The following is a 26369-nucleotide window of genomic DNA, read 5'->3' as shown; positions in this document are numbered from 1 at the left end:
GGCCAGTTTTCAGGTTTCAGCGCTCTCACACTTTGAATGACAATTGCGCGGTCATACAACACTGTACCCAAACTAAATTTTATCATTTTCTTCACAAACTAGAGCTTTCTTTTGGTGGTATTTAATCACCGCTGGGGTTTTTATCTTTTGCTAAATTAACAAAAAAAGACCAAAAATTTTGAAAAAAAAACACGTTTTTCTTTGTTTCTGTTATAAAAGTTACAAATAAATAATTGTTCTTCATAAATTTAGGCCGAGATGTATTCTGCTACATGTCTTTGGTGAAAATAACCCAAATTAGGATGTATTATTTAGTTTGTAGGAAAGTTATAGAGTTCACAAACTATGGGATAGATCTGAATATTGATCAATCCTGAAGTACTGACAGCCATCTAATTTCTTGAGGTCCAAGAATGTCAGAACAGTACAGATATCCCCCAAATGTCAGGACAGTACAGATATCCCCCAAATGTCAGGACAGTACAGATATCCCCCAAATGTCAGGACAGGACAGATATCCCCCCAAATGTCAGGACAGTACAGATATCCCCCAAATGTCAGGACAGGACAGATATCCCCCAAATGTCAGGACAGTACAGATATCCCCCAAATGTCAGGACAGGACAGATATCCCCCAAATGTCAGGACAGTACAGATATCCCCCAAATGTCAGGACAGTACAGATATCCCCCAAATGTCAGGACAGTACAGATATCCCCCAAATGTCAGGACAGAACAGATATCCACCCAAATGTCAGGACGGTACAGATATCCCCCCAAATGTCAGGACGGTACAGATATCCCCCCAAATGTCAGGACGGGACAGATATCCCCAAATGTCAGGACAGTACAGATATCCCCAAATGTCAGGACAGTACAGATATCCCCCAAATGTCAGGACAGTACAGATATCCCCAAATGACCCCTTTTTGCAGAGTAGACAGTCCGATGTACTTCATAAGAGGAATGGCGAGTTTTTTGAAGTTGTATTTTTTTTTGTCATAATTTTTCGGAAAATGGAAAAATTAAATAAATTATTTTCACAATTTTTTTTTTTTACATACCAGTGCAGTACAGCGTAGTCATATAACTGGCATGGTGGTGAACAGGGACACTGACTGGTGACAGTATGAAAAAAAAATATATATATTTTTTTTAATTTTTTTTTATTTTTTTTATTATTTTTAATTTTTTATTACATTTTTTTTATTTTTTTAAGATTTTTTTTTCATATTTTACTATGACCAAAGTAGTACAATGTTACCATAGTAACATTGTACTACTTTGGGGAAGTGATCAGTATTTTTTTTATTTTTTTTTTTTTACACAATTTGCTTATAGCAAAGAATTACTTTGCTATAATCAAGCATTTACCTGAATGAAATCGATTCATTCAGTTTTTTTTTTTTTTGTTCTTAGCTGTGATTTGGTCACAGCTAATCACATGACATGTGCATGTGACCTGCTGTGACTATTCACAGCTAGGCACTAGTATACAATGGATGGCATGAATGAAGCCATTGGTCACAGCAGGTCACATGGTACCGGCAACGGGGGCCGGTACTCAGATCTGTCATCGGCCGTGTCCGAGGTACACGGCCGGGTGACAGATCGCGCTGCTGCGCGCGAACTGAGCATGTGCGGGAGCACGCCAAATGGGGTGCACCCGGAATGCAGAAGCACTTTTGCCGCCGCCAAACGGCCATTGGCCGGGCGGCAAATGGTTAATAAAGGAGTCCCCATTCTGGGTGGGGATGCACCTGTCTGAGGATACAACGGAAAATTGGTTGGACACCATCTCTAGAAGTCCGTTCCTGCTAGCAGGTCCTGCTCTTCCGCCTGTATTTGCTGCAACTTCGCTTTTCCAAACTTTGGCCGATTGGTCAAAGTCCCATCAGAAGGGATCTTGTCACTACTGTGGTTGGTCTCTTGGTCACGAAACATTTGGAACAAATGGTTGTTGCTTCAAGCTATAGTTGTGGTAGGCTGCTGAAGGTTTCCCATCTGCCACTTCGGTCTCCTATTCGTACACAGGCAGAGGACACTTCGATTTGGCCGCTTAACCACTTCCAGTCCGGACCACTTTCACCCCCTTCCAGTCCGGACACTTTCCCCCCCTTCCAGTCCGGACACTTTCCCCCCCTTCCAGTCCGGACACTTTCACCCCCTTCCAGTCCGAACACTTTCCCCCCCTTCCAGTCCGGACACTTTCACCCCCTTCCAGTCTGGACACTTCCCCCCCCAGTCCGGACACTTCCCCCCCCCTCCAGTCCGGACACTTTCACCCCCTTCCAGTCCGGACACTTTCACCCCCCTTCCAGTCCGGACACTTCCCCCCTTCCAGTCCGAACACTTTCACCCCCCTTCCAGTCCGGACACTTTCCCCCCTTCCAGTCCGGACGCTTTCCCCCTTCCAGTCCGGACGCTTTCCCCCCTTCCAGTCCGGACGCTTTCCCCCCTTCCAGTCCGGACGCTTTCCCCCCTTCCAGTCCGGACGCTTTCCCCCCTTCCAGTCCGGACGCTTTCCCCCCTTCCAGTCCGGACGCTTTCACCCCCTTCCAGTCCGGACGCTTTCACCCCCTTCCAGTCCGGACACTTTCCCCCCCTTCCAGTCCGGACACTTTCCCCCCCTTCCAGTCCGGACACTTTCCCCCCTTCCAGTCCGGACACTTTCCCCCCTTTCTAGTCCGGACACTTTTCCCCCCTTCCAGTCCGGACACTTTCCCCCCCCCTCCCAGTCCGGACACTTTCCCCCCCTTCCAGTCCGGACACTTTCCCCCCCTTCCAGTCCGGACACTTTCACCCCCTTCCAGTCCGGACACTTTCACCCCCTTCCAGTCTGGACACTTTCACCCCCTTCCAGTCTGGACACTTCCCCCCCCCCCCTCCCAGTCCGGACACATTCCCCCCCCCCCCTCCCAGTCCGGACACTTTCCCCCCCTTCCAGTCCGGACACTTTCACCCCCTTCCAGTCCGGACACTTTCACCCCCCTTCCTGTCCAGGCCAATTTTCAGCTTTCAGCACTATCTTACTTTGAATGACAATTGCGCGGTCATGCAACACTGTACCCATTTGAATTTTTAGCATTTTTTTTGAGACAGATAAAGCTTTATTTTGGTGGTATTTATTCACCGCTGGGATTTTTATTTTTTTGTTATATAAATGGAAAAGTCTAAACATTTTGAAAAAAAAGTGTTTTTCTTATAAAATTTTGCAAATAAATAATCTTTCTTCATAAATCTTGGCCAAAATTTATTCGGTTAACTTTTTAGTAAAATAAAAAAAATAACCCAAATTAGTTTATAACCAAAATTATAATTTAAAAAATTGTTTTTTACATTTTTACTTTTTTGTTTTATATTATTATTTATGTGGTTTTGTTTTCTACATACTGTCACCATGGTGACACTGTACTACTCATAAAAGCTGTAAAAGCAATCATTTCTCCTTCTCTCTGGCTGCATTCTTGCAGCCATTGAGAAATACTGTGTGAGCTGTGATTGGTCGCAGCTTGTCACATGGTACAAGGCTGTTGTGAATAGCCCTGTACCATGTGATCTCTGTGATCATTCACAGATTTCACACGTAGTAAGCAATGATGTCAGAAGTGACATCTTGCTTACTACTCTTCATGTGATCACTGATTGGCCAATCAGTGATCACATGATCGGGACCTCGCAAAGAGGTCTTGTCCGATGATCGGTGTTCCACTTTGTCTGGAGGACACAGCGGGTACCGGATTGTGGTGCTGCACGCTCCCAGGGAGCGTGCACAGTCCATAATGGCGGGTGCCGTTTATGAACGGCAACCTGCCCCTGGAGTGCCACCGTCGGGCCGTTTATATACAGCGGCCGGGCGGGAAGTGGTTAAGGACCGCCGTATAGCAGATATACTGCTAAAGGGCGTCAAATGTGTGCAGAATCACGTGTATATACGTGATTTTGCATTTACAGGTAGGGGGTGCGCCCTACCCGCGCCACCATTCGCGGCCACGGATGTCAATCGCCAGGTCCCAGCCGATAGTTACCCGCTGGCACCCAGTGATTACCGAGCATCTCTGACGGGGAAGGAGATTGTTTTGTTTACTAACAGTCCTCCTCCCTGTCAGCTCGGGCACACTGCACAGTATAGCCATCCCGATCAGTGTGCTTACAGTGAAGCACACACCCCCCGCCCCCTAGTAAAACGCTCCCAGCACACAGTTAACCCTTTGATTGCCCCTCACATTAACCCCTTCCTGCCCAGTGCCATTAGTACAGTGTCAGTGCTTCTTTTTTTTTTAGCACTGATCACTGTATTGGTGTCACTGGGATGTCTGTGACACCAAGTCAGCCCCCCCCCCAGTGTCAGAATGCCCGCCGCAGTCCTGCCATAAGTCGCTGATCGCCACCATTACTAGTAGAAAAAGAAAAATCCCGGTATCTATACCACCATTTGTAAACGCTATAACCGATTAATTTACACGTATCAGGATTTTTTTTTAGCAAAGACACGGAGCAGAATACATTTTGGACTAAATTTATGATGAAATTTGATTTTTAATTTTCTTATTAACTGAACATGTTTAATAGCAAAAAGTCCAAAATAGTGGTTTTTTTTCTCAAAATTGTTGGTCTTTTTTTGTTTATAGCGCAAAAAAATAAAAACCGCACAGGCAATCAAATGCCACCAAAAGAAAGCCCAATTTGTGGGAAAAAAAGAACGGAAATGTAATTTGGGTGCAGCGTCGCATGATCGCTCAATTTTCAGTTAAAGTAACGCAGCGCCGTAATGCAAAAAATGGCCTGATCAGGAAGGGGGGGGGGGGGGGCAATCCTCTGGAGTTGGAGGAGTTAAAGTGGTGAACTGCAGATCCCACAACTTGAAGTAAACCTATAGGCAAAACTTTTTTTTTCCCATTTTGGACAGATAACCCCCGGTGCACACCTATGCGGCCGTGCGGGCCGTGTTTTGCTCGGGCACGAGAGCCCATTCATTTGAATGGACTCCCGTGTCCGTGACACGCAGGGAAAGAAGTCCCGGCACTACTTTGGAAAACGCAGCCGAGGTTCCCAGTACGGTTGCGTTTCCCAGTGCGGGCGGCGTGCCGTTAGAACTAATGGCGCCCGCCCTCGGGTCCGCAATTCTCTGTGCGGGTGGGGCGGCTGCACGGATTTTCGTGCGGATCCACAGCGGCACCACCCGTACAGATGTGAACCGGGGGTTAGGCAGGCTTAGAACACCTGCCAGATTTTTTGTTTCCCTTCAATTCCTGTCCAATAGGAAGTGAGAGGAAATCCCTGCAATTTAGGGGAATTTCTTGGGAGCCACCGGATCACCAGAACTCGTGTCTCCATTCGAAGATTTCCCCTCCTACTTTTCTGGGGACAACCTAAAATTTTGGATTTTCTTTTCAGTGATAATTTGACAAATATGGAAGGTGAATCTCCATAATTGGGTCACAGACTGCAGTAAAAACTGATCCCTCTCAACTCCGAAACTAAAAAAGTTTAACCTTTAGTTCTACTTGAGGATCTGGCCTTCAAGCGCCAATGAATGTTCGATCTGATATTATTGTCAAGGATGCTGCTCATCGCGAGAACATCCATCTTTCCAGACTGGAAATGCGATGGGGCACTTGATATATCATTTCCGCAAGCTCAAAGTCAAAACCCTGTAAACTTGTAAGATATGGGGCTCCAAGTCCTCCAAATCTTCGGAAACCCTTGTTCTTCACGTAGGGGGTGTCCACTTAGCCTGTACCCAAGCATCTGTGATGCAAACTGTCCGTGATCTCCAGGGGTTGCAAGCTAAATTTTTGTTCTCGCCCTCCTCCTTGGTTTCTGGCAACCTTCATGTGTCACAGATTATCAGATTTCCATGGAGGTTTTTCTAGGCCTTCTGGATCAAGGTATCATTGTCCCAGTTCCCGTGACAGAATGGTTTCAGGGGGTTTTACTCCAACCTGTTGAGTATAAAAACCCAAAGGGGGCCATCCGCCCCATTTTTGATCTCAAAGCACATGGAATCTTGTTCTGTGTCACCTCTCTTCTTACCAGGGAGATGTATGGCTTCTGTGGACAATAAGGACTAGTACCTCCATGCCCCTATGTTTCCAGTGAACCAGCATTTCCTTTGCTGAGGGTCCCCTGCATTTTTGATTTGTGGTCCTGGCATTTGCACCTCAGAAGCTCACCAAGGTGCTGGCTCCAGTACTAGACCGCTGAACTCTTGTGGCATCCCTACTGTGTGGGTTATTTAATTGACCTCTTGTTGAGGGAACAGGTGACAGGACATGGGACAATGTAAGTGTGACTACGCAGACATTTCAGTGATTAGAATGAATTTCGAACCTTTAGAACAGTGGTCTCCAAACTGCGGCCCTGGGGCTGGATGCAGCCCTTTGCTTTCTTTTATCTGGCCCTTGGTGCACTAGTCCATCCACTGATGCCAAAAAAGGGGCATAATTCCTCCCAATGACACCAATGATGGGGCACTATTCCTCCCACTGACACCAATGATGGGGCACTATTCCTCCCACTGACACCAATGATGGGGCACTATTCCTCCCACTGACACCAATGATGGGACACTATTCCTCCCACTGACACCAATGATGCGGCACTATTCCTCCCACTGATACCAATGATGGGACACTTTTCCTCCCACTGACACCAATGATGGGGCACTATTCCTTCCAGTGACACCAGTGATGGGGCACTATTCCTCCCACTGACACCAATGATGGGGCACTATTCCTCCCACTGATACCAATGATGGGGCACTATTCCTCCCGCTGATACCAATGATGGGGCACTATTCCTCCCACTGACACCAATGATGGGGCACTATTCCTCCCGCTGATACCAATGATGGGGCACTATTCCTCCCACTGACACCAATGATGGGGCACTATTCCTCTCACTGCCACCAATGATGGGGTACTATTCCTCCCACTGACAGCAATGATGGGGCACTATTCCTCCCACTGATACCAATGATGGGGCACTATTCCTCCCACTGACACCAATGATGGGGCACTATTCCTCCCACTGATACCAATGATGGGGCACTATTCCCCCCACTGACACCAATGATGGGGCACTATTCCTCCCACTGCCATTAACGACGGGACACTGTTCCTTCTGCTGCCATCAACGATAGGGCGCTGTTCCTCCCACTGCCGCCAACGATGGGGCACCATTCCTCCCACTGCCACCAATGATGGGGCACCATTCCTCCCACTGCCACCAACAATGGGGCACTATTCCTCCCACTGACACCAACGATGGGGCACTATTCCTCCCACTGATACCAATGATGGGGCACTATTCCTCCCACTGACACCAATGATGGGGCACTATTCCTCCCACTGACACCAATGATGGGGCACTATTCCTCCCACTGACACCAATGATGGGACACTATTCCTCCCACTGACACCAATGATGGGACACTATTCCTCCCACTGATACCAATAATGGGGCACTATTCCTCCTACTGCCACCAATGATGGGGCACTATTCCTCCCACTGACACCAACGATGGGGCACTATTCCTCCTACTGCCAGCAGCGATGGGGCACTATTCCTCCTACTGCCAGCAGCGATGGGGCACTATTCCTCCTACTTACCACAATCCGGCCCCCCTCCGAAGGACAGTAAACTGGAACTTTGTTTAGAACGTTTGGAGACTTCTGCTTTAGAAGAAACCCTGATTTGGAGTTTATGGGTTTAGCCTTAGACACAACTCAGGGTATTTCTCTCTCAGGAGAAACTTCAAACTCCTTGAACCCATCCATGAGTTGTCCGACTAGCTCATGCATAGGAGTCATGGGTCTGATGGTCCCCTCCCATCAGACCCGGATGCAGTTCCATTTGCCCAGTTTCGGTTCACACCCCTACCATGCAATATTCTGTTGTCGCTGGACCAGTCAGTCCTTTCAGAAGAGGTTTGGAAGACGTAACCGGTTCCATTTTTTCCAGCGGCCATGTGGGCTTTCTTCATCGGAACGGTGTGCAGGTCGGGGGTTTGACTTGGGTCTTCAAATTTTGAACTTTCAATTTTACGCCTTTCTTTGTACAAACATACTTGCGCTCGTCTTCCAGTCACGTGGTTTTATTATTTTGATTTATAAATCCAATTTGGTGGTTTTGCGACGTGGTCACGCTAGAGTAATAATGTGTGGTTTCCATTTCTGTACTGAATTCTAAAACCAGAAATGGAAATAAAAATGGAAAAGGAAACCAGAAAACTCTCTGAAATATTGTTATTTATATTTTCTTTAATGTATTCGGTAAGCCTAACCTCTTGGCGCCGGCCGAACGCAAATGTGAGGCCTCCCGGGGTCTGGGCCTAGACGCTGAGCGGCCGCACATTTGCGGTCTATTAAAAAAAAAAACGTGCTGAGAGCGCTCACTCCCAGCACACACGTTCGGCACTCACGGAAAGGTCTGATCTCCACTTTCGATCGGGACCTTTCCCGATCATGTGACCGCCGTAACCCTAAAGCCCCGCCTCCTGGCGCCTGGAACCCTTAAAGGGCCGGGAGGCGCCAGCGCCAAGGGGTTAAGGCACTCCCAGCACACACGTTCGGTACTCACGGAAAGGGCCCGATCTCTTCTTTCGATAGGGACCTTTTCCGATCATGTGACCATAAAACCCCGCCCCGGCTTCTGGAACCCTTAAAGGGCCAGGAGGCGCCAAGGGGTTAAAGTGATTGTAAAGCTTTATAGTTTTAAAAAAATTAAAATGGCAAAGATGACGAACTTGCCTGCCCCAAGCAACAGCTTTGCCACGTAGCGGCCCCAAATCCTCCTCTTCTTGTGTCCCCCGTCGGCGCTCCTGGCTTCGCCCCCTCCAGCCAAATGGCCACCATAGGAAGCCGCTTCCTATGGGGGGATTGATGCACGCTCGATCAGGATCTGGGCTGTTTGCGATTATTCTGACGCACGGCTTGGTGTCGGTGGCTCCTCCAACCTAGAACAGGAAACGTATGATCCACATTATAAAAGCGTGAGTCAGACCCCGACATTCAGGCCGGTCAGGACCACAGGATTTTTTTTTCTTTCTGTCGTGGTGGTAGGGGCATTTCCGTAAACCACCTGGTAAGGGCAGGATGTGGCTCCTCCCACTATGTGACATCGGACACTGGAAGCGGCAAGGATCCCCCCCCCCTTCGTTCTAGCACCTGACCTCCCGCGTAACTAAACTGGCTTCTAAATCGTCCTCTGTGGAGTTCAACCACTTCAATTCGACGTCACACAAATAACTGAGCTTTTTTCTTAGGGGGCCACATATTTGCGTACCTGTCTTTGTGGTGGGAGCGCGCCGCACAGCACACTCCCAGCACAAAGACCGCGGTGTCACTGAGAGCCCCGGGTCCCGTTCTAACGATCAGTACCCGGGACTCCCGATTCCGGGTCACATGATCGCTGTGATAGCCTCTGATTCGCTATCACAGTGATCATTCGCTATATAGCCCGCCCCCCTTGTTTATTTTCTCTCTATAAATGGAGGAGATACATTGTATCATTATATACATCCTATTATACATTGTATCATTATATACATTTTATTATACGTTGAATCATTATATACATTCTATTATACATTGTATCATTATATACATCCCATTATACATTGTATCATTATATACATTCCATCATTATATACACCCTATTATACATTGTATCATTATATACATCCTATTGTACATTGTATCATTATATACATCCTATTATACATTGTATCATTATATACATTCCATTATACATTGTATCATTATATACATCCTATTGTACATTGTATCATTATATACATCCCATTATACATTGTATCATTATATACATCCTATTATACATTGTATCATTATATACATCCTATTATACATTGTATCATTATATACATCCTATTGTACATTGTATCATTATATACATCCTATTATACATTGTATCATTATATACATTCCATTATACATTGTATCATTATATACATTCTATTATACGTTGTATCATTATATACATCCTATTATACATTGTATCATTATATACATCCCATTATACATTGTATCATTATATACATCCCATTATACATTGTATCATTATATACATCCTATTATACATTGTATCATTATATACATCCTATTATACATTGTATCATTATATACATTCTATTATACATTGTATCATTATATACATCCTATTATACATTGTATCATTATATACATTCCATTATACATTGTATCATTATATACATTCCATTATACGTTGTATCATTATATACATCCTATTATACATTGTATCATTATATACATCCCATTATACATTGTATCATTATATACATCCCATTATACATTGTATCATTATATACATCCTATTATACATTGTATCATTATATACATCCTATTATACATTGTATCATTATATACATTCTATTATACATTGTATCATTATATACATCCTATTATACATTGTATCATTATATACATTCCATTATACATTGTATCATTATATACATTCTATTATACGTTGTATCATTATATACATCCTATTATACATTGTATCATTATATACATCCTATTATACATTGTATCATTATATACATCCCATTATACATTGTATCATTATATACATTCTTTTATACATTGTATCATTATATACTTTCTATTATACATTGTATCATTATATACATCCTATTATACATTGTATCATTATATACATTCTATTATACATTGTATCATTATATACATTCTATTATACATTGTATCATTATATACATCCTATTATACATTGTATCATTATATACATTGTATCATTATATACATCCTATTATACATTGTATCATTATATACATTCTATTATACATTGTATCTCTCTAACTCCTGGCATAGAGGGGAAAAAATAAATAGATAAATATTAAAAGTTAAAGAAAAAATACCTCGATGAATGTTTGCTGTAGCTCAGCGCCAGGGTAAGTGTTTGGGTCAGGGTCTGGGTCAGGATCAGGGTCGGTTTTTTTTTAGGTAAACACAAAATGCGCACTGACGTTTCTGGGCTGTACTCCGGGGACAGACAACAAAGATGGTATCGCTGTGATCGTCAAGAGCTGAAGAATTTATTTTGAGTTGTTCTTTGGTGGTAACAAGAAACACACAGCTAAGTTAAAAAAATATATTTTTTTACTATTTTGGGCCAGTTTTCCTTTGATAATAAAAAAAAAAAATCAGGAGATCTCCATTCCCATTTACCACCAAATGAAAGCCCAATTTGTCCTGGAAAAAACAAAAACCGCTGTATAATCCACCCGAATGTACAAAGTAGTTGTGATGATATGGACCAGGGGCGGACTGACCATTCGTGCACACGGGCACTGCCCGAGGGCACAGGCTCAGTACGGGGCCCCATGAGATGCCCCTGGTACCTTTCATAGGCTTTTTTGGGTGTGGTTTGAGTGTGGGCGAGGACACAGGGGCCCCATGATCCCCTATTGCCCGGGGGCCCCATGAGTTGTCAGTCCGCCCCTGATATGAATGGTTTTACTAACACGTGTCAACGTTGCAAAATTGTGCTTAGGCATTTAGATTTGTTTTGCCCTCAGGCGTGAAGGGGTTAAGTATCCTGGTTTGGAGTCGTTCCATGAGCATGCGCAATTTTAAAGTGTGACATGTTGGGTATCTATTTACTCGGCGTAACGTCATCTTTTATATTTTACCAAACAATTGGATATTCTATTGTTTTTGTGCATTAAAATTCGATAAAAGTGTGTTTTTTTTCTTTCCAAAACTGGTGAAATACCATGTGACATAAAAAAAAAGATGCAAAACCCACCATTTTATTCTCCAGAGCAGAGGTGTCCAAAGTACGGCCCTCCAGGTGTTGAGGAACTGCAAGTCCCATGAGGCCTTGCAAGACTCTGACATCCACAGGCAAGACACCCAGAGGCATCATGGGACTTGTAGTACCTCAACAGCTGGAGGGCCATAGTTTGGAGACCCGTGTTCTAGAGCCTTTGCTGAAAAATATACATAATGTTTGGGGGTTGTAAGTTTTTTTTCTAGCGAAAAATTTTTTTTTGACCTGTAGGAGGGGAATGTCAGAATTGACCCGGAGTGGAAGTGGGTTTATCCGGTACAATGGACCTTGGGAATGTTTTGGATGGTCTTGGTACAGCCCACATGGGCTAAGGAACCCCCTCTCCCTGGTGGTATTGACCCAGGGGGTGTTTGATGTGGGTGAAGGTCCCCTGTCAGTGGTGGGACTGGGCTCTAGTGTTGGTCCTTGAGGCCCCGGGACCTGGTTGTTGGAGATGCCTGGGGGAATCTATGCACGGTCCTTTGGTCCTCCTGGACTTGTTAGCTGATTTTTTAGTTTTTTGGGGGGTTTTTTGTATCTTTAATCACTTCCAGTGCAGTGACGCACCCGTACGTTGTTGGACTTTCCGTGGTTGAACCCTTTTTTAGAGCCGGCACTTGGCTCTTTTGCACAAGCAATCTGAGGGACTACTATTGCTTGGAGGTGAGGTCCTCCCTCCCACCGCTCTCTCTGGACCTCCTGTCCTTCCAGGAGTCCCGAGCGACCACCCTACGCGGCTGGCAGGACAGTCGAACAAAGCCGGAATTAGCTTTGATTGGTTGTCCTTCATTGTAAACCAGAAGTGATGAGCTGACATCACTTCCAGTTTACTCGAAAACTTTCGGCGCCATTTTTTAAAAAATCTAAAAAAAAAAAAAACACAGATCTTGGTGCTTCTGAATGCTTTCCAGTGCAGAGGAGGGATTTGGGGTCCCTCCATAAAAATACTTGTTACGTGTCTATTGCTGACTCCGGGGATGTCTACGTTCCTTGTGACAGCAATAAGTGATCCCAAAAAAAAATATGTGTGTATGTATGTATGTATATATATATAATATAAAATTATATATACAGTGGGGATCGAAGGTTTGGGCACCCCAGCTAAAAATTTGTATTAATGTGCATAAAGAAGCCAAGGAAAGATGGAAAAATCTCCAAAAGGCATCAAATTACAGATTAGACATTCTTATAATATGTCAACAAAAGTTAGATTTTATTTCCATCATTTACACTTTCAATATAACAGAAAACAAAAAAATGGCGTCTGCAAAAGTTTGGGCCCCCTGCAGAATTTATAGCATGCACTGCACCCTTTGCCAAGCTGAGACCTGCCAGTGTCATGGATTGTTCTCAATCATCATCTCGGAAGACCAGGTGATGTCAATCTCAAAGGTTTTAAATGCCCTGACTCATCTGACCTTGCCCCAACAATCAGCACCATGGGTTCTTCTAAGCAGTTGTCTAGAAAACTGAAACTGAAAATAGTTGACGCTCACAAAGCTGGAGAAGGCTATAAGAAGATAGCAAAGCGTTTTCAGATGTCAATATCCTCTGTTCGGAATGTCATTAAGAAATGGCAGTCATCAAGAACAGTGGAAGTTAAAGCAAGATCTGGAAGACCAAGAAAAATATCAGACAGAACAGCTCGCAGGATTGTGAGAAAAACAATTCAAAACCCACGTTTGACTGCACGATCCCTCCAGAAAGATCTGGCAGACACTGGAGTTGTGGTCCCTATTCCACTATAAAGAGATACTTGTACAAATATGGTCTTCATGGAAGAGTCATCAGAAGAGAACCTCTTCTACGTCCTCACCACAAAAATCATCGTTTGAACTTTGCAAATGAACATATAGACAACCTGATGCATTTTGGAAACAAGTTCTGTGGACCGATGAGGTTAAAATTGAACTTTTTGGCAGGAATGAGCAAAGGTACGTTTGGAGAAGAAGGGGCACAGAATTTAATGAAAAGAACCTCTGTCCAACTGTTAAGCATGGGGTTGGATCAATCATGCTTTGGGGTTGTGTTGCAGCCAGTGGCACAGGGAACATCTCACGAGTAGAAGGAAAAATGGATTCAATAAAATTTCAGCAAATTTTGGGTGGTAACTTGATGCCATCTGTGAAAAATCTGAAGTTAAAGAGAGGATGGCTTCTACAAATGGATAATGATCCTAAACACAGCTCGAAATCCACGGGGGATTACATCAAGAGGCGTAAACTGAAGGTTTTGCCATGGCCTTCACAATCTCCTGACCTCAACATCATTGAAAATCTATGGATAGACCTTAAAAGAGCCGTGCGTGACAGACAGCCCAGAAATCTCAAAGAACTGGAAGACTTTTGTAAGGAAGAATGGGCAAAGATACCTCAAACAAGAACTGAAAGACTCTTGGCTGGCTACAAAAAGCGTTTACAAGCTGTGATACTTGCCAAAGGGGGCAGTACAAGATATTAACTCTGCAGGGGGCCCAAACTTTTGCAGACGCCATTTTTTTGTTTTCTGTTATTTTGAAAGTGTAAATGATGGAAATAAAATCTAACTTTTGTTGACATATTATAAGAATGTCTAATCTGTAATTTGATGCCTTTTGGAGATTTTTCCATCTTTCCTTGGCTTCTTTATGCACATTAATACAAATTTTCAGCTGGGGTGCCCAAACTTTCCATCCCCACTGTATATTCTCCTCTCTCTCTCTCTCTATATATATATATTTATAAAGTGACAATGGAAAAAAAAAATAAAATAAAGAGTGTGTGTATGTATATATATATATGCTTTCAAAAAAATGTTTGGGGGTTCTAAGACAATTTTTTTTTTTTTTAGCAAAAAATAACTTATTTTAAAATGTAAACAAAAAAGTGCGTGAAATGGCTCGGGACTGAAGTTTAATGTCTTTTGCTGATAAAAATTATTTTGTGTATTTTTTTAGCAGACGGAGTGCTGGATCTGTCCACTAAGAAAAGTCCATGTTCCGGTAGCACACACTCAAGCATTTCTCCAAGTACCTCAAACGCTATAGGGAATGGGTAAGATCATTCTTCATCTCATCCTATTTTTAAAAATTTTTATTTCCTATTCAGTTGCATCTTAAATCTGTTTTTTTTTTATTTTATTTTTTTTGTTTCTTTCTTTTTTTTTTTTTTTTTTTTTTTTTTTCAAAGCCAAAATGATTTACGCCTTCCACTCTTTGGAATGAGATTTGTCTCCAAAATTGACAATTCACAACCTGCCATTGTGAAGTAAAAATCAAAATTTATTGTGCTGTGCTCATGATCTCATTTTGTTTTCATTCATTGTCTGAAATATATATATATATATATATAATTTTTTTTTTTGTACGAATGCTTAGTTTGGAATAATATCAGGTTTCCTAATATCGGAGGGAAAGGTGTGGATTTTTGAGGAGGAGCTGAATATTTTAGTTTGATGCCTGAGAATTTGTACTCTAGAGCCGTCATCCGTCACAAAGCTTTAAAGAAAACAGTTTCGATTTTTTTTTTTTGTTTGTTTCCTTTGTTATGAAGCGTGTAATTTAACAAAAAAAAAAACGGATTTGTGTTTCTGGTCTTGTTTTCTATATTTTGATCATTTCGGGAGTTTCAGTCTTTTTGTTAGTTCAGTGCCGCCATGTTCTCGTTACTATTATCCGTTTCTTTTTAAACAAAAAAAAAATTTTTTTTTTTAATGTATTTTTTTTCTTTTAAAGCGGAACTACACGGCATCTGAGCACCACAAAAAAAAAACCCCGCTATTTAATTCATTTTTAATATTTAACTCCCCTATCCATGTGTGTCTCCATGTTTTATTTTGCTGAGAAATCACTTTGAACCCCCTCCCCCCCCCCCCTTTAGCATTTCTGGCTGTGGCCATCTTGAGTCAGGGCAGATCATTTGTGTAGCATTTACTACCTGGAATCTATCTGCCTTTAGCTCAGGCACACAGGGAGGTGTGATTAGCTGAGAGAGCGCCTTCTGAAGACGTATGGGATGTATGACATTATTTTGGCCTAGACCAGAGACCAGGAAGTAACTGAAGAAATGTTTAAAAAATAAAAAATTAAATATGATATACTTTCCTTTTTATGATATATTTTCCTATTTATTTACTAGGATTAAAAAAAAAAATTAAATATCATATACTTTCCTATTTATATATACTTTCCTATTTACTAGGATTAAAAAAAAAATGAAATATGATATATTTTCCTATTTATGATCTATTTTCTTATTTATTTACTAGGATTTAAAAAAAAAAAATAATAATAAATATGATATATTTTCCTATTTATTATATACTTTCCTTTTTATTTACTATGATTAAAAAAATTATAATAATAAATATGATATATTTTCCTATTTATGATAAACTTCCCTTTTTATTTACTAGGATTAAAAAAAATAAATGTGGTATATTTTCCTAATTATGAGATACTTAACTATTTATTTACTAGGATTAAAAAAATAAATATAATATAATTTCCTATTTATGATACACTTTCCTATTTATTTACTAGAATTAAAAAATAATAATAATAAATATGATATATTTTCCTAATCATGATATACTTAACTATTTATTTACCAGGATTAAAAAAAATAATAATATTAAATATGATATATTTTCCTAATCATGATATACTTAACTATTTATTTACTAGGATTAAAAAAAATTATAATAATAAATATGATATATTTTCCTATTTATGATAAACTTCCCTTTTTATTTGCTAGGATTAAAAAAAATAAATGTGGTATATTTTCCTAATTATGAGATACTTAACTATTTATTTACTAGGATTAAAAAAATAAATATAATATAATTTCCTATTTATGATACACTTTCCTATTTATTTACTAGAATTAAAAAATAATAATAATAAATATGATATATTTTCCTAATCATGATATACTTAACTATTTATTTACTAGGATTAAAAAAAAAAATAATATTAAATATGATATATTTTCCTAATCATAATACACTTAACTATTTATTTACTAGGATTAAAAAAAAAAATAATAAATATGATATATTTTCCTAATTATGATATTCTTTCCTATTTATTTACTAGAATTAAAAAAAATTATAATAATACATATGATATATTTTCCTAATCATGATATACTTAACTATTTATTTACTAGGAGTAAAAAAAATAAATAAATATATTTTCCTATTTATTTATTAGGATAAAAAAGAAATAAATATGATATATTTTCCTATTTATGATATACTTTCCTATTTATTTACTAGAATTAAAAAAATAATAATAAATATGATATATTTTCCTAATCATGATATACTTAACTACTTATTTACTAGGATTAAAAATAAATAAATAAATATGATATATTTTCCTAATCATGATATACTTGCCTATTTATTTACTAGAATTAAAAAAATAATAATACATATGATATATTTTCCTAATCATGATATATTTTCCTATTTATTTATTAGGATTAAAAAAAAAAAAAATAAATATGATATATTTTCCTATTTATGATATACTTTCCTGTTTATATACTAGGATTAAAAAAATAATAATAAATATGATATATTTTCCTAATCATGATATACTTAACTACTTATTTACTAGGATTAAAAATAAATAAATAAATATGATATATTTTCCTAATTATGATATACTTGCCTATTTATTTACTAGAATTAAAAAAATAATAATACATATGATATATTTTCCTAATCATGATATATTTTCCTATTTATTTATTAGGATTAAAAAAAAAATAAATAAATATGATATATTTTCCTATTTATGATATACTTTCCTGTTTATATACTAGGATTAAATACAGTCAGTGTTGATTGAGAGAGTGAAGTTCCGCTTTAACGGAGACTCCAAAACTGGCGTTGTTATGCAGGCCATAGATGGGTCGAAAACCGTCCGTTTTTAAAAAAAAATGAAAAAAATTGGTCGTTCAATAGGCCGACGTTACCACCAACGTAAAAAAAAATTGGCCCGATTTTCGTCCCGTCTGCAGCCGGCATTTAATGACTTCTGTCCCCTGCAGAGAGCTCCGCTATTATATTTTATATGAAAGTCTTGCAGTTGCAACATTGTATCCATTTTTATCCATTTCGGATACAGATGGTTTTATTCGGATACAAATGGATACATTTGTTGCAACCGCAAGACTTTCATATAAAATATAATAGCGGACTGGAATTCTTCTTCTTCTTCTTCATCATCACGGCTCATGCGCAGATTTTTTATCGGTAAAAAGATTTGCCCATCTTTGCCAAAATCCCGAAAAATGGCCGACCAATTAACCCACTAACGGTGCAAAAATCGGCCGATTTTCAACCCGTCTGTGGCCGGCATTAGTCTTCTCGCAGTATAGGACCGTTTTTAGGATATCGGTCGTAGGGAGCTTGCTGGTGGTTTTTTTTTTTTTTTTTAATATTATTATTATTATTATTTTTTTTTTTTGGCATTTACATATATATATTGTATCATGTAATCACGCTGAATCATAAATCTGAATAATCTGTAATCAATCACCATCCAAATCATTCTTTCTGTCACTTTTTTTTATACCTTTTTTTTTTACTTTAAGAGAAAAAAATGGTCCGGTTGTATTTGGAAACCAATTACATTAAGAAAAAAAAAAATGTCGATCAAATCAAATTTGGTCATCTCATGCGATCTGAATTGCAACCCGCATCCATAAGAATCTGATTTCTCGTTCCAAGCAACGACCATTTTTTTTTTTTTTTTTTTTTTTTTATCTTAAGGCAGCCATATGAGCCGAAATTTTTTGCCTTTATTTTCTGTGATCAAAATACGAGCTTTGATACTTTGTTTTTTTTGTTTTTTATGTACTTCTTTTTTTTTTTTTTTCCGATGTGAGCAGCGGGCACTGTTTTTTTTTTAGCTTGAATTTTGAATTAGATTGCATAATGTTTATAAGCGGCTTACTCTTTTATTACTGTACTTGTTTAGTGGTAACGTCACATTTTAATTCAATTGTCGGATACACACCTTTAAAGGACTTCTACCTCCTAATTTTACGATATAAACAAAAGACGCTTCCGTACAGACTGTCGCGCAAGACTTTGTGAACCCAGCCAAAGATGTTTTTTTTTTTCTTTAATTTCTGTTGCCCACAAAATTTGTTTTTCCTTTTTTCTGTGAACTTTATTTTTTTTCCCTTGACACTGATGCTGAGATATTTTTTTAAAAAATTAAACAAAATGAAAAAAAATTTGAAAAAAAAAATTAATAAAAATTGAAAAAAAATTAAAAAAAAAATTTTAAGTGATGTAAAAAAATTGAAAAAAAAAGAAACAAAATTCTAAAAAAAAATTTAAGTGATGTAAAAATTTGAAAAAAAAAGAAAAATTTTTTTACGTGATGTAAAAAATTAAAAAAAAAGAAACAAATTCAAAAAAAATTTTAATTGATGTAAAAATTTGAAAAAAAAAGAAAAAAAATTTTACGTGATGTAAAAAATTAAAAAAAAAAGAAACAAATTCAAAAAAAATTTTTAATTGATGTAAAAAATTGAAAAAAAATAGAAAAAAATTCTAAAACATTTTTTGAAGTGATGTTACCCAAGCAAGGGCTTCTAATAAAGGAGTGGCCCCTTCACCCATCCTTCCCTACATGTGCAAGTTCTGCTCACATCAGTTTCCTTCCATCCAATTAGGCGACCTGGGAGACCCAGCCAGCACCGTCCAGATGGACTTCCACGCAGTGGTGATGGGGTGCCCCCAAGAAGTTCGCTGGATGCAACCAGGGAAACTTATGGCCACTCCACGCCCCTAAAAGTGCCGTTGGCCCGCTCCTTGCAGATTAGCGAGGAACTGCAGAACCGAAAGCAGTTTTCTTCGTCCGGCGGCCACGGTTCACCGGGACTGCAGAACCAAGGACAGCATTATATCCTCTCCAGGGAAGCGTCCTGGGCGAAGTCGCACTACGAATTAAATTTTGGCCGCATGAAATATAGGGGCAACGGGGCGCTCAGCAACATCAGTGACCTGCCTTTTCTCACAGAAAATTCGAACGCCTTTCCCAAAAACCTCCCCACCAAACACGAAATCAAAAAGGAAACGGGAATTTCCTCTCCGGTCGATTTAAAAATCCCGCAGGTGCGCGGCATGGACCTGTCGTGGGAGTCCCGCGCCGGGGACCTGTACAATTACAACTCTTTGGTCCTGGGTTCACAAACCGAGAGCGCGCTCAGCAAAAAACTAAGGACTATCCTCCCAAAGCAAAACCGGAGAAACGCCGCGTTGGATTCCAGCGCCGCCGCCGACTCCTGGAGCTCGGACGTCGAGCAGTCTACCTCCGGGCAGCCCTACCCAACGTCGGACCAAGAAGGGGACCCGGGCTCCAAGCAGCCGAGGAAAAAAAGAGGGCGCTACAGGCAGTACAACAGCGAGATCTTGGAGGAAGCCATCGCCGTGGTGATGAACGGCAAAATGAGCGTTTCCAAAGCGCAGAGCATTTACGGGATCCCGCACAGCACGCTGGAGTACAAAGTCAAGGAGAGGCTAGGCACGCTAAAAAACCCTCCAAAGAAAAAAATGAAACTCATGAGGCTGGAGGAACCGGACGCGGCGGGAAAAAGCGAACCGGAACCTCAGGAGGAGGCCGAGGCGTCCCCAAGTGCAAACGATTCAAAAGACGACTAGGCATGCCGTAAAGTCCCACTTTTTAACGAGTTGTACCGAAAACTGGGCGTTTTTTTTTTTTTTTTTTTTTGGCGCACTCCACACCTGTTGTAACCTGTAGAAGGCGGTTTCTTTTTTTTTTTTTTTTTTTTAATTTTTTTTTTTTTTTGGAAACGGGTGGAAAAAAAAAATTGTAATTGCTCAAAATTGGGCAATTTTTTTTTTTTTTTTTTTGTAAATTCCTCTTGCCCAGTGCAACCCTTTCGAGTACTTTTGGCCTTTACGCATGCTCTTTTATTTTCAATAGAAAAAAAAAATTGTTACCTCAACAAGAGAACCTATACATGTCAATACGGACTCTTTTGCTATTGAGCCTTGCATGTATTGCGTTCTTTATATCTATTTTAATTCCTTGAACACACGTCCACTTTAAAAAAAAAAAACAAAAAAAAACAAAACAAAAAAAAACGTTTTCAGGAGTCTCTTAAATATATACAACCAATGTCTAGGGGAGAGAGAGAAAAAAAAAACCTTCTAAAGATATTTAAAACAATTTTTTTTTTTCTCTTTACGTTAGATTTTAAGTGTTTATGCCAAAATGATTATTTCTGAAAAATTGAATGTACCTCACAAAATGTGATTATTTTTTTTTTTTTTCTTTTTTTGGGAGTTGCTACTATTTTTCGGAGACTTAAAGGCTTTAGTTCAGAGTGGGGGGGGAAAATGTGCGAAGAGCACAAAAAATGTGAGCGGCCGGGCCTGAAAAAAAAAAAAAAGGCCGTACTTTGCTAACCTACAAAAAAAAAAATGAGTATTACACTAGAGCTTTACATTTCTTACACGTAAAAGAATTGTCAGACTGGGGGGCAATGTTTGCCCTGCGCTGGCAGGAAGCTTGGAAGCATTTGAAAGGATTTTTTTTTTTTTTTTGTATTTAATTTTTTTTTTTTTTTTTTATATGGTCCAGATATTTTATCCTCATTACACTCCAGCAAGTACATGTGCATGTAATTTAAAGAGGATGGACTGTGGACTCTTTATAGATGGCTATTCTATAGATCTCATTACCTTTTTTGTATATTTTTTTTTAATTTTTTTTTGGGCTTCTACCTGCCATTCTGGGTACAGGGAGGAAAAAAATATACACACTACCTTCAGATTTATTTTTTAAAAATAACACGCAATCTGTATAATGGATTGACGGGGTAGGGTATAGCCTTATCACTAGACTAGTGCTCTTTTTTATTTTTTATTTTTTTTTCGTTTACACACAGTAACTCCACCGGAAAAAAAAAAAAAAATTCCACATCCGGAAATTTTTTTAACTTGATTTTATAGCTACTTAACTGTGTGGTTTCCACATCCACTCCAGAGATCAGGGGTCACATTTTAGCCGTTGCGATATCAGGTGCATATTTTATTTCTTTACCAGTACAAACCTCATTTTATATTCCAGTTTTCAGGAATGAAGGACGCTCCTTTTAGGGCCTAGCGGGTCTGTTTTAGAATAGCATTTGCTGTAAAAAAAAAAAAAAATATAAAAATGTTTTTGTTGTGTTACAGAGATAAACTCGGTACGGTGTAGCTCGTTGCGAGCTTTGCGCCTATCTTCAGGTAACTGTTTTTTATAAGCACTCCACAAACCACACAGTTTTGTACATTTTTTATAGATTTTTCTCGATGGTCCACGAGGAGCTTGCATTTTTTTTTTGTTTTTTTGCTTTTTTTTTTTTTGTTTTTTTTTTGTGTCGCAGACATGCTCTTAAAAAAAAAAAAGAGAGTTGCACCGTTTGTAAAACCTCTTGAAAATAATGAAAACACTATTTTTGTTGAATATTCTTTATACTTGGTAAGCAGTGCTAAATGTAAAAAGATAAGTTGATGCTTATAAAAAAAAAAATGGCGGCTCAGCTTGCCACGCTGCACTGCTGCGTTAAATAGGTAAATTCTTTGCTAGCCCTTTTCTATTCTGTGTAGGCGTTTTTCTTTTTCTTTTTTTTTTTAAGTGTAAAATAGTATTTTTTTATTTAAATACATTAATGAGTAGGCACACATTTTGCATATTGCTTTTGCAGTAAAACTCTGAATTAAAATTCAGACCTTATAAGGGGCAGAGCCTTAAAATGTTGCGTTTGGCGTAAAATTCAAATATTTCTGCATACCTGCTTTTTTTTTTTTTCATACAAAGTGTCATTTTAAGCCCAAAACCTGTTCAGTTTTTTATGTGAACCTGGTTTGCGGCCATTCTGCCATTTGTTATCCAAGTCTGTTTGCATAAATTGAGTTTTTTTGTTAAATTAGGAATTGAAATATTTCCAAATGACAAATTTTACAGTTTTTAACAAAATACAATTTAAGAAAATAGAGTTTAAAATTTAACAAAACACAATTTATAATTTGACAAAAAACTATTTATAATTTGACCAAATACAATTTATAAATTAACAAAAACCTATAATGTGACCAAATACAATTTATAATTTGACAAAAAACTATAATTTGACAAAATATAATTTATAATTTGACAAAAAACTATTTATAATTTGACCAAATACAATTTATAATTTGATGAAAAACTATAATTTGACCAAATACAATTTATAATTTGACAAAAAACTATTTATAATTTGACCAAATACAATTTATAAATTAACAAAAACCTATAATGTGACCAAATACAATTTATAATTTGACCAAATACAATTTATAATTTGACAAAAAACTATAATTTGACAAAATACAATTTATAATTTGACAAAAAACTATAATTTGACCAAATACAATTTATAATTTGACAAAAAACTGTAATTTGACGAAAAACTATTTATAATTTGACAAAAAAAAGTTTATAATTTGACAAAAAACTATTTATAATTTGACCAAATACAATTTATAATTTGACGAAAAACTATAATTTGACCAAATACAATTTATAATTTGACAAAAAAACTATAATTTGACAAAATATAATTTATAATTTGGCAAAAAACTATTTATAATTTGACCAAATACAATTTATAATTTGATGAAAAACTATAATTTGACCAAATACAATTTATAATTTGACAAAAAACTATTTATAATTTGACCAAATACAATTTATAATTTGATGAAAAACTATAATTTGACCAAATACAATTTATAATTTGACAAAAAACTATTTATAATTTGACCAAATACAATTTATAATTTGACAAAAAACTATAATTTGACCAAATACAATTTATAATTTGACAAAAAACTATAATTTGACAAAATACAATTTATAATTTGACCAAATACAATTTATAATTTGACAAAAAACTATAATTTGACAAAAAAATTTATAATTTGACAAAAAACTATAATTTGACAGAAAACTATTTATAATTTGACAATAAAACAATATATAGTTTGACAAAAAAAACAATTTATAATTTGACAAAAGAACAATTTATAATTTGACAAAAAATTATTTATAATTTAACAAATACAATTTATAATTTGACAAAAAACTACTTATAATTTGACAAAAAAACTATTTATAATTTGACAAAAAACTATAGTTTGACAAAATACAATTTATAATTTAACAAAATACAATTTCAAATTCATCAAAATACTATTGACCGTTTTACTAAATACAATTTTTTACAAATGTATTCATTTCAAATTAATTTGTTTTCAATTGTTTAAATTATGAAGGTCACACCTTTTATATGTATTATAAAGGTCAAGCAGTATTTTTTTTTTAACAATACGTTAAAAATCTAGCAAATTCTGCTAGATGATAAATGGTGGATAATTACCACAATCCATGTTTACTTTTATTATTTAAAAATCGCTTTCAAAGCTGACAGACGCTGTATAGGTATTTGCATTTTTTTTTTTTCAGATGGATCGATGGCATGGTATGCATTAATGTTTGTTTTTTAGATCTTTTATGTCAATGACTAGTGTGGCCAGGCACACCACAATGGGCAAACCTCAAATGTAAGTCATGAAACTGGTGAAAATGTTTCTGATTTGCAGTCCTAAATTTCCATAAAAGGTAAATTGTGTAAAATCTGTATTATAATTATTATTATTATTCAGGATTTATATGGCGCCAACAGTTTGTGCTCTACAATATAAAGGGAGGCAGTACCCGTCCGAGAGGGTTAGGAGGGCCCTGCTCCATATGAGCTTACAATCTAAAAAATATTTATTTTTTTTATTTTTATTTTTTATTATATTTTTTTTTTAATATATGAAGACCCCATTTTTCGGCAGTTGGTGTTGTCCGTACGCACATTGTACTTTATGCATGGCCAATCCATTTTATTCGCTCCTGAACCGACTGCGCAGGGTACAATCTGATTGCATGATCGGTTTTTGGATTCTCCGATAATATAGAGCCTGAGAAAATTTGGGTAAAATTTTTTGAATTTTGTGGCGGCCTTTGATTGAGAGCCGGGGCCTCCAAATGACGACCCGCGGGGCTCATCCGGTTCTATCCAGCCCACGGCTAGAGGCAGGGGCCTATCCTCAATGGTGGGGGGGACCCTAATTATAAAGGGGGACTCTGGTGGAGACCCTGATCTAGGAGGTCACTCAGATGGGGACGCCTGATTTGGAAGGGGACTCAATGTAAGGGGGGGGGTTGGCTTGATGGGGACCCTGATGTAAGGGGACAATTTGATGGGCACACCTGATTGGGGAGGGGACCCTGATGTAAGGGGGCACCCTGGGGGACACTTGATTGGGGAGGGGATTCTGATGTAAGGAGGCACCCTGGGGACATTTGCTTGGGGAGGGGACCCTGATGTAAGGAGGCACCCTGGGGACATTTGATTGGGGAGGGGACCCTGATGTAAGGTGAAATTCTATTGGGGTCTCTGATGTAGGGGGCACTTTGATGGGGACTTCTGATTAGGAATGGGACTCAATGTAAAGAAGGAACCCTGATGGGGACTGTGATTTGAGGGGGTACTCTGGAAGCACTTAATTGGGGAGGGGACTCAGTGTAAAGGGGGAATCCTGAAGGGGACCCTGATGTGGGGAGGCACTTTGATAGGGACTTCTGATTAAGAATGGGACTCAATGTAAAGAAGGAACCCTGATGGGGACTGTGATTTGAGGGGGTACTCTGGAAGCACTTAATTGGGGAGGGGACTCAGTGTAAAGGGGGAACCCTGAAGGGGACCCTGATGTGGGGAGGCACTTTGATAGGGACACCTGACTGGGGAGGGGACTCATTGTAAAGAGGGAATCCTGATGTTGGGGGGCACTTTGATGGGGACACTTGACTGGGGAGGGGACTCGATGTAAAGTGGGAATCCTGATGTGGGGGGGGGCACTTTGATGGGGACACCTGACTGGGGAGGGGGCTTGATGTAAAGAAGGAGCCCTAATGGGGACTCTGATGTCAAGGGGTACTCTGGAGACACCTGATTGTGCAGGGGACTCAATGTAAAGGAAGAACCCTGATGGGGATACCTGACTGGGGAGGGATCTCAATGTAAAAGGGGGAACCTGATATGGGGGGGCACTTGGATGGCTACACCTGACTGGGGAGGGGACTCAGTGTAGAGGGGGGACCCTGATGTGGGGAGGCACTTTGATGGGGACACCTAATTGGGGAGGGGACTCAATGTAAGGGGGGTCCCTTATGGATATTCTAATATAAGGGATGACTCCGATAGAACATTTTTTGGCCTGGGAGTATTTGTGAGATATCTGATGTGGTCCTTGTCTGGGGAGATGTTTGGGGACCCCTGGATTAGGATAGAAGGGTGCTTCATCAGTTATTGTCCCTGTCTGGGAAGATGTTTGGGGACCCCTGGTTTGGGATAGAAGGGTGCTTCATCAGTTATTGTCCCTGTCTGGGAAGATGTTTCAGGACCCCTGGTTGGGGATAGAAGGGTGCTTCA

The 26369-nt window shown here is 38.9% G+C and overlaps 1 protein-coding gene across 2 annotated transcripts in view; it reads left to right on the top strand.

Moving 5' to 3' along the window:
* Window positions 1–26369, top strand: part of LCOR (ligand dependent nuclear receptor corepressor) — a 134981-nt gene that overhangs the window by 49379 nt on the left and 59233 nt on the right. The window contains exons 5-6 of one of the 2 annotated variants that reach the window (XM_089662087.1): window positions 14768–14864; window positions 19512–20598. In XM_089662087.1, the coding sequence (XP_089518213.1) occupies window positions 14768–14864; window positions 19512–20499 (1085 nt within the window). In that variant the 3' untranslated portion in view covers window positions 20500–20598. Of the gene's footprint in view, window positions 1–14767; window positions 14865–19511; window positions 20599–26369 lie in introns of those variants that run through there. The other variant, XM_089662086.1, reaches the window with a different exon arrangement.

The sequence above is a fragment of the Staurois parvus genome, unplaced genomic scaffold, assembly GCF_062004578.1.
Source record: "Staurois parvus isolate SC_StPar_1 unplaced genomic scaffold, SC_StPar_1.0 ptg001428l, whole genome shotgun sequence".
NCBI lineage: Eukaryota > Metazoa > Chordata > Amphibia > Anura > Ranidae > Staurois > Staurois parvus.
This window is presented reverse-complemented; position numbering and strand designations above follow the sequence as displayed.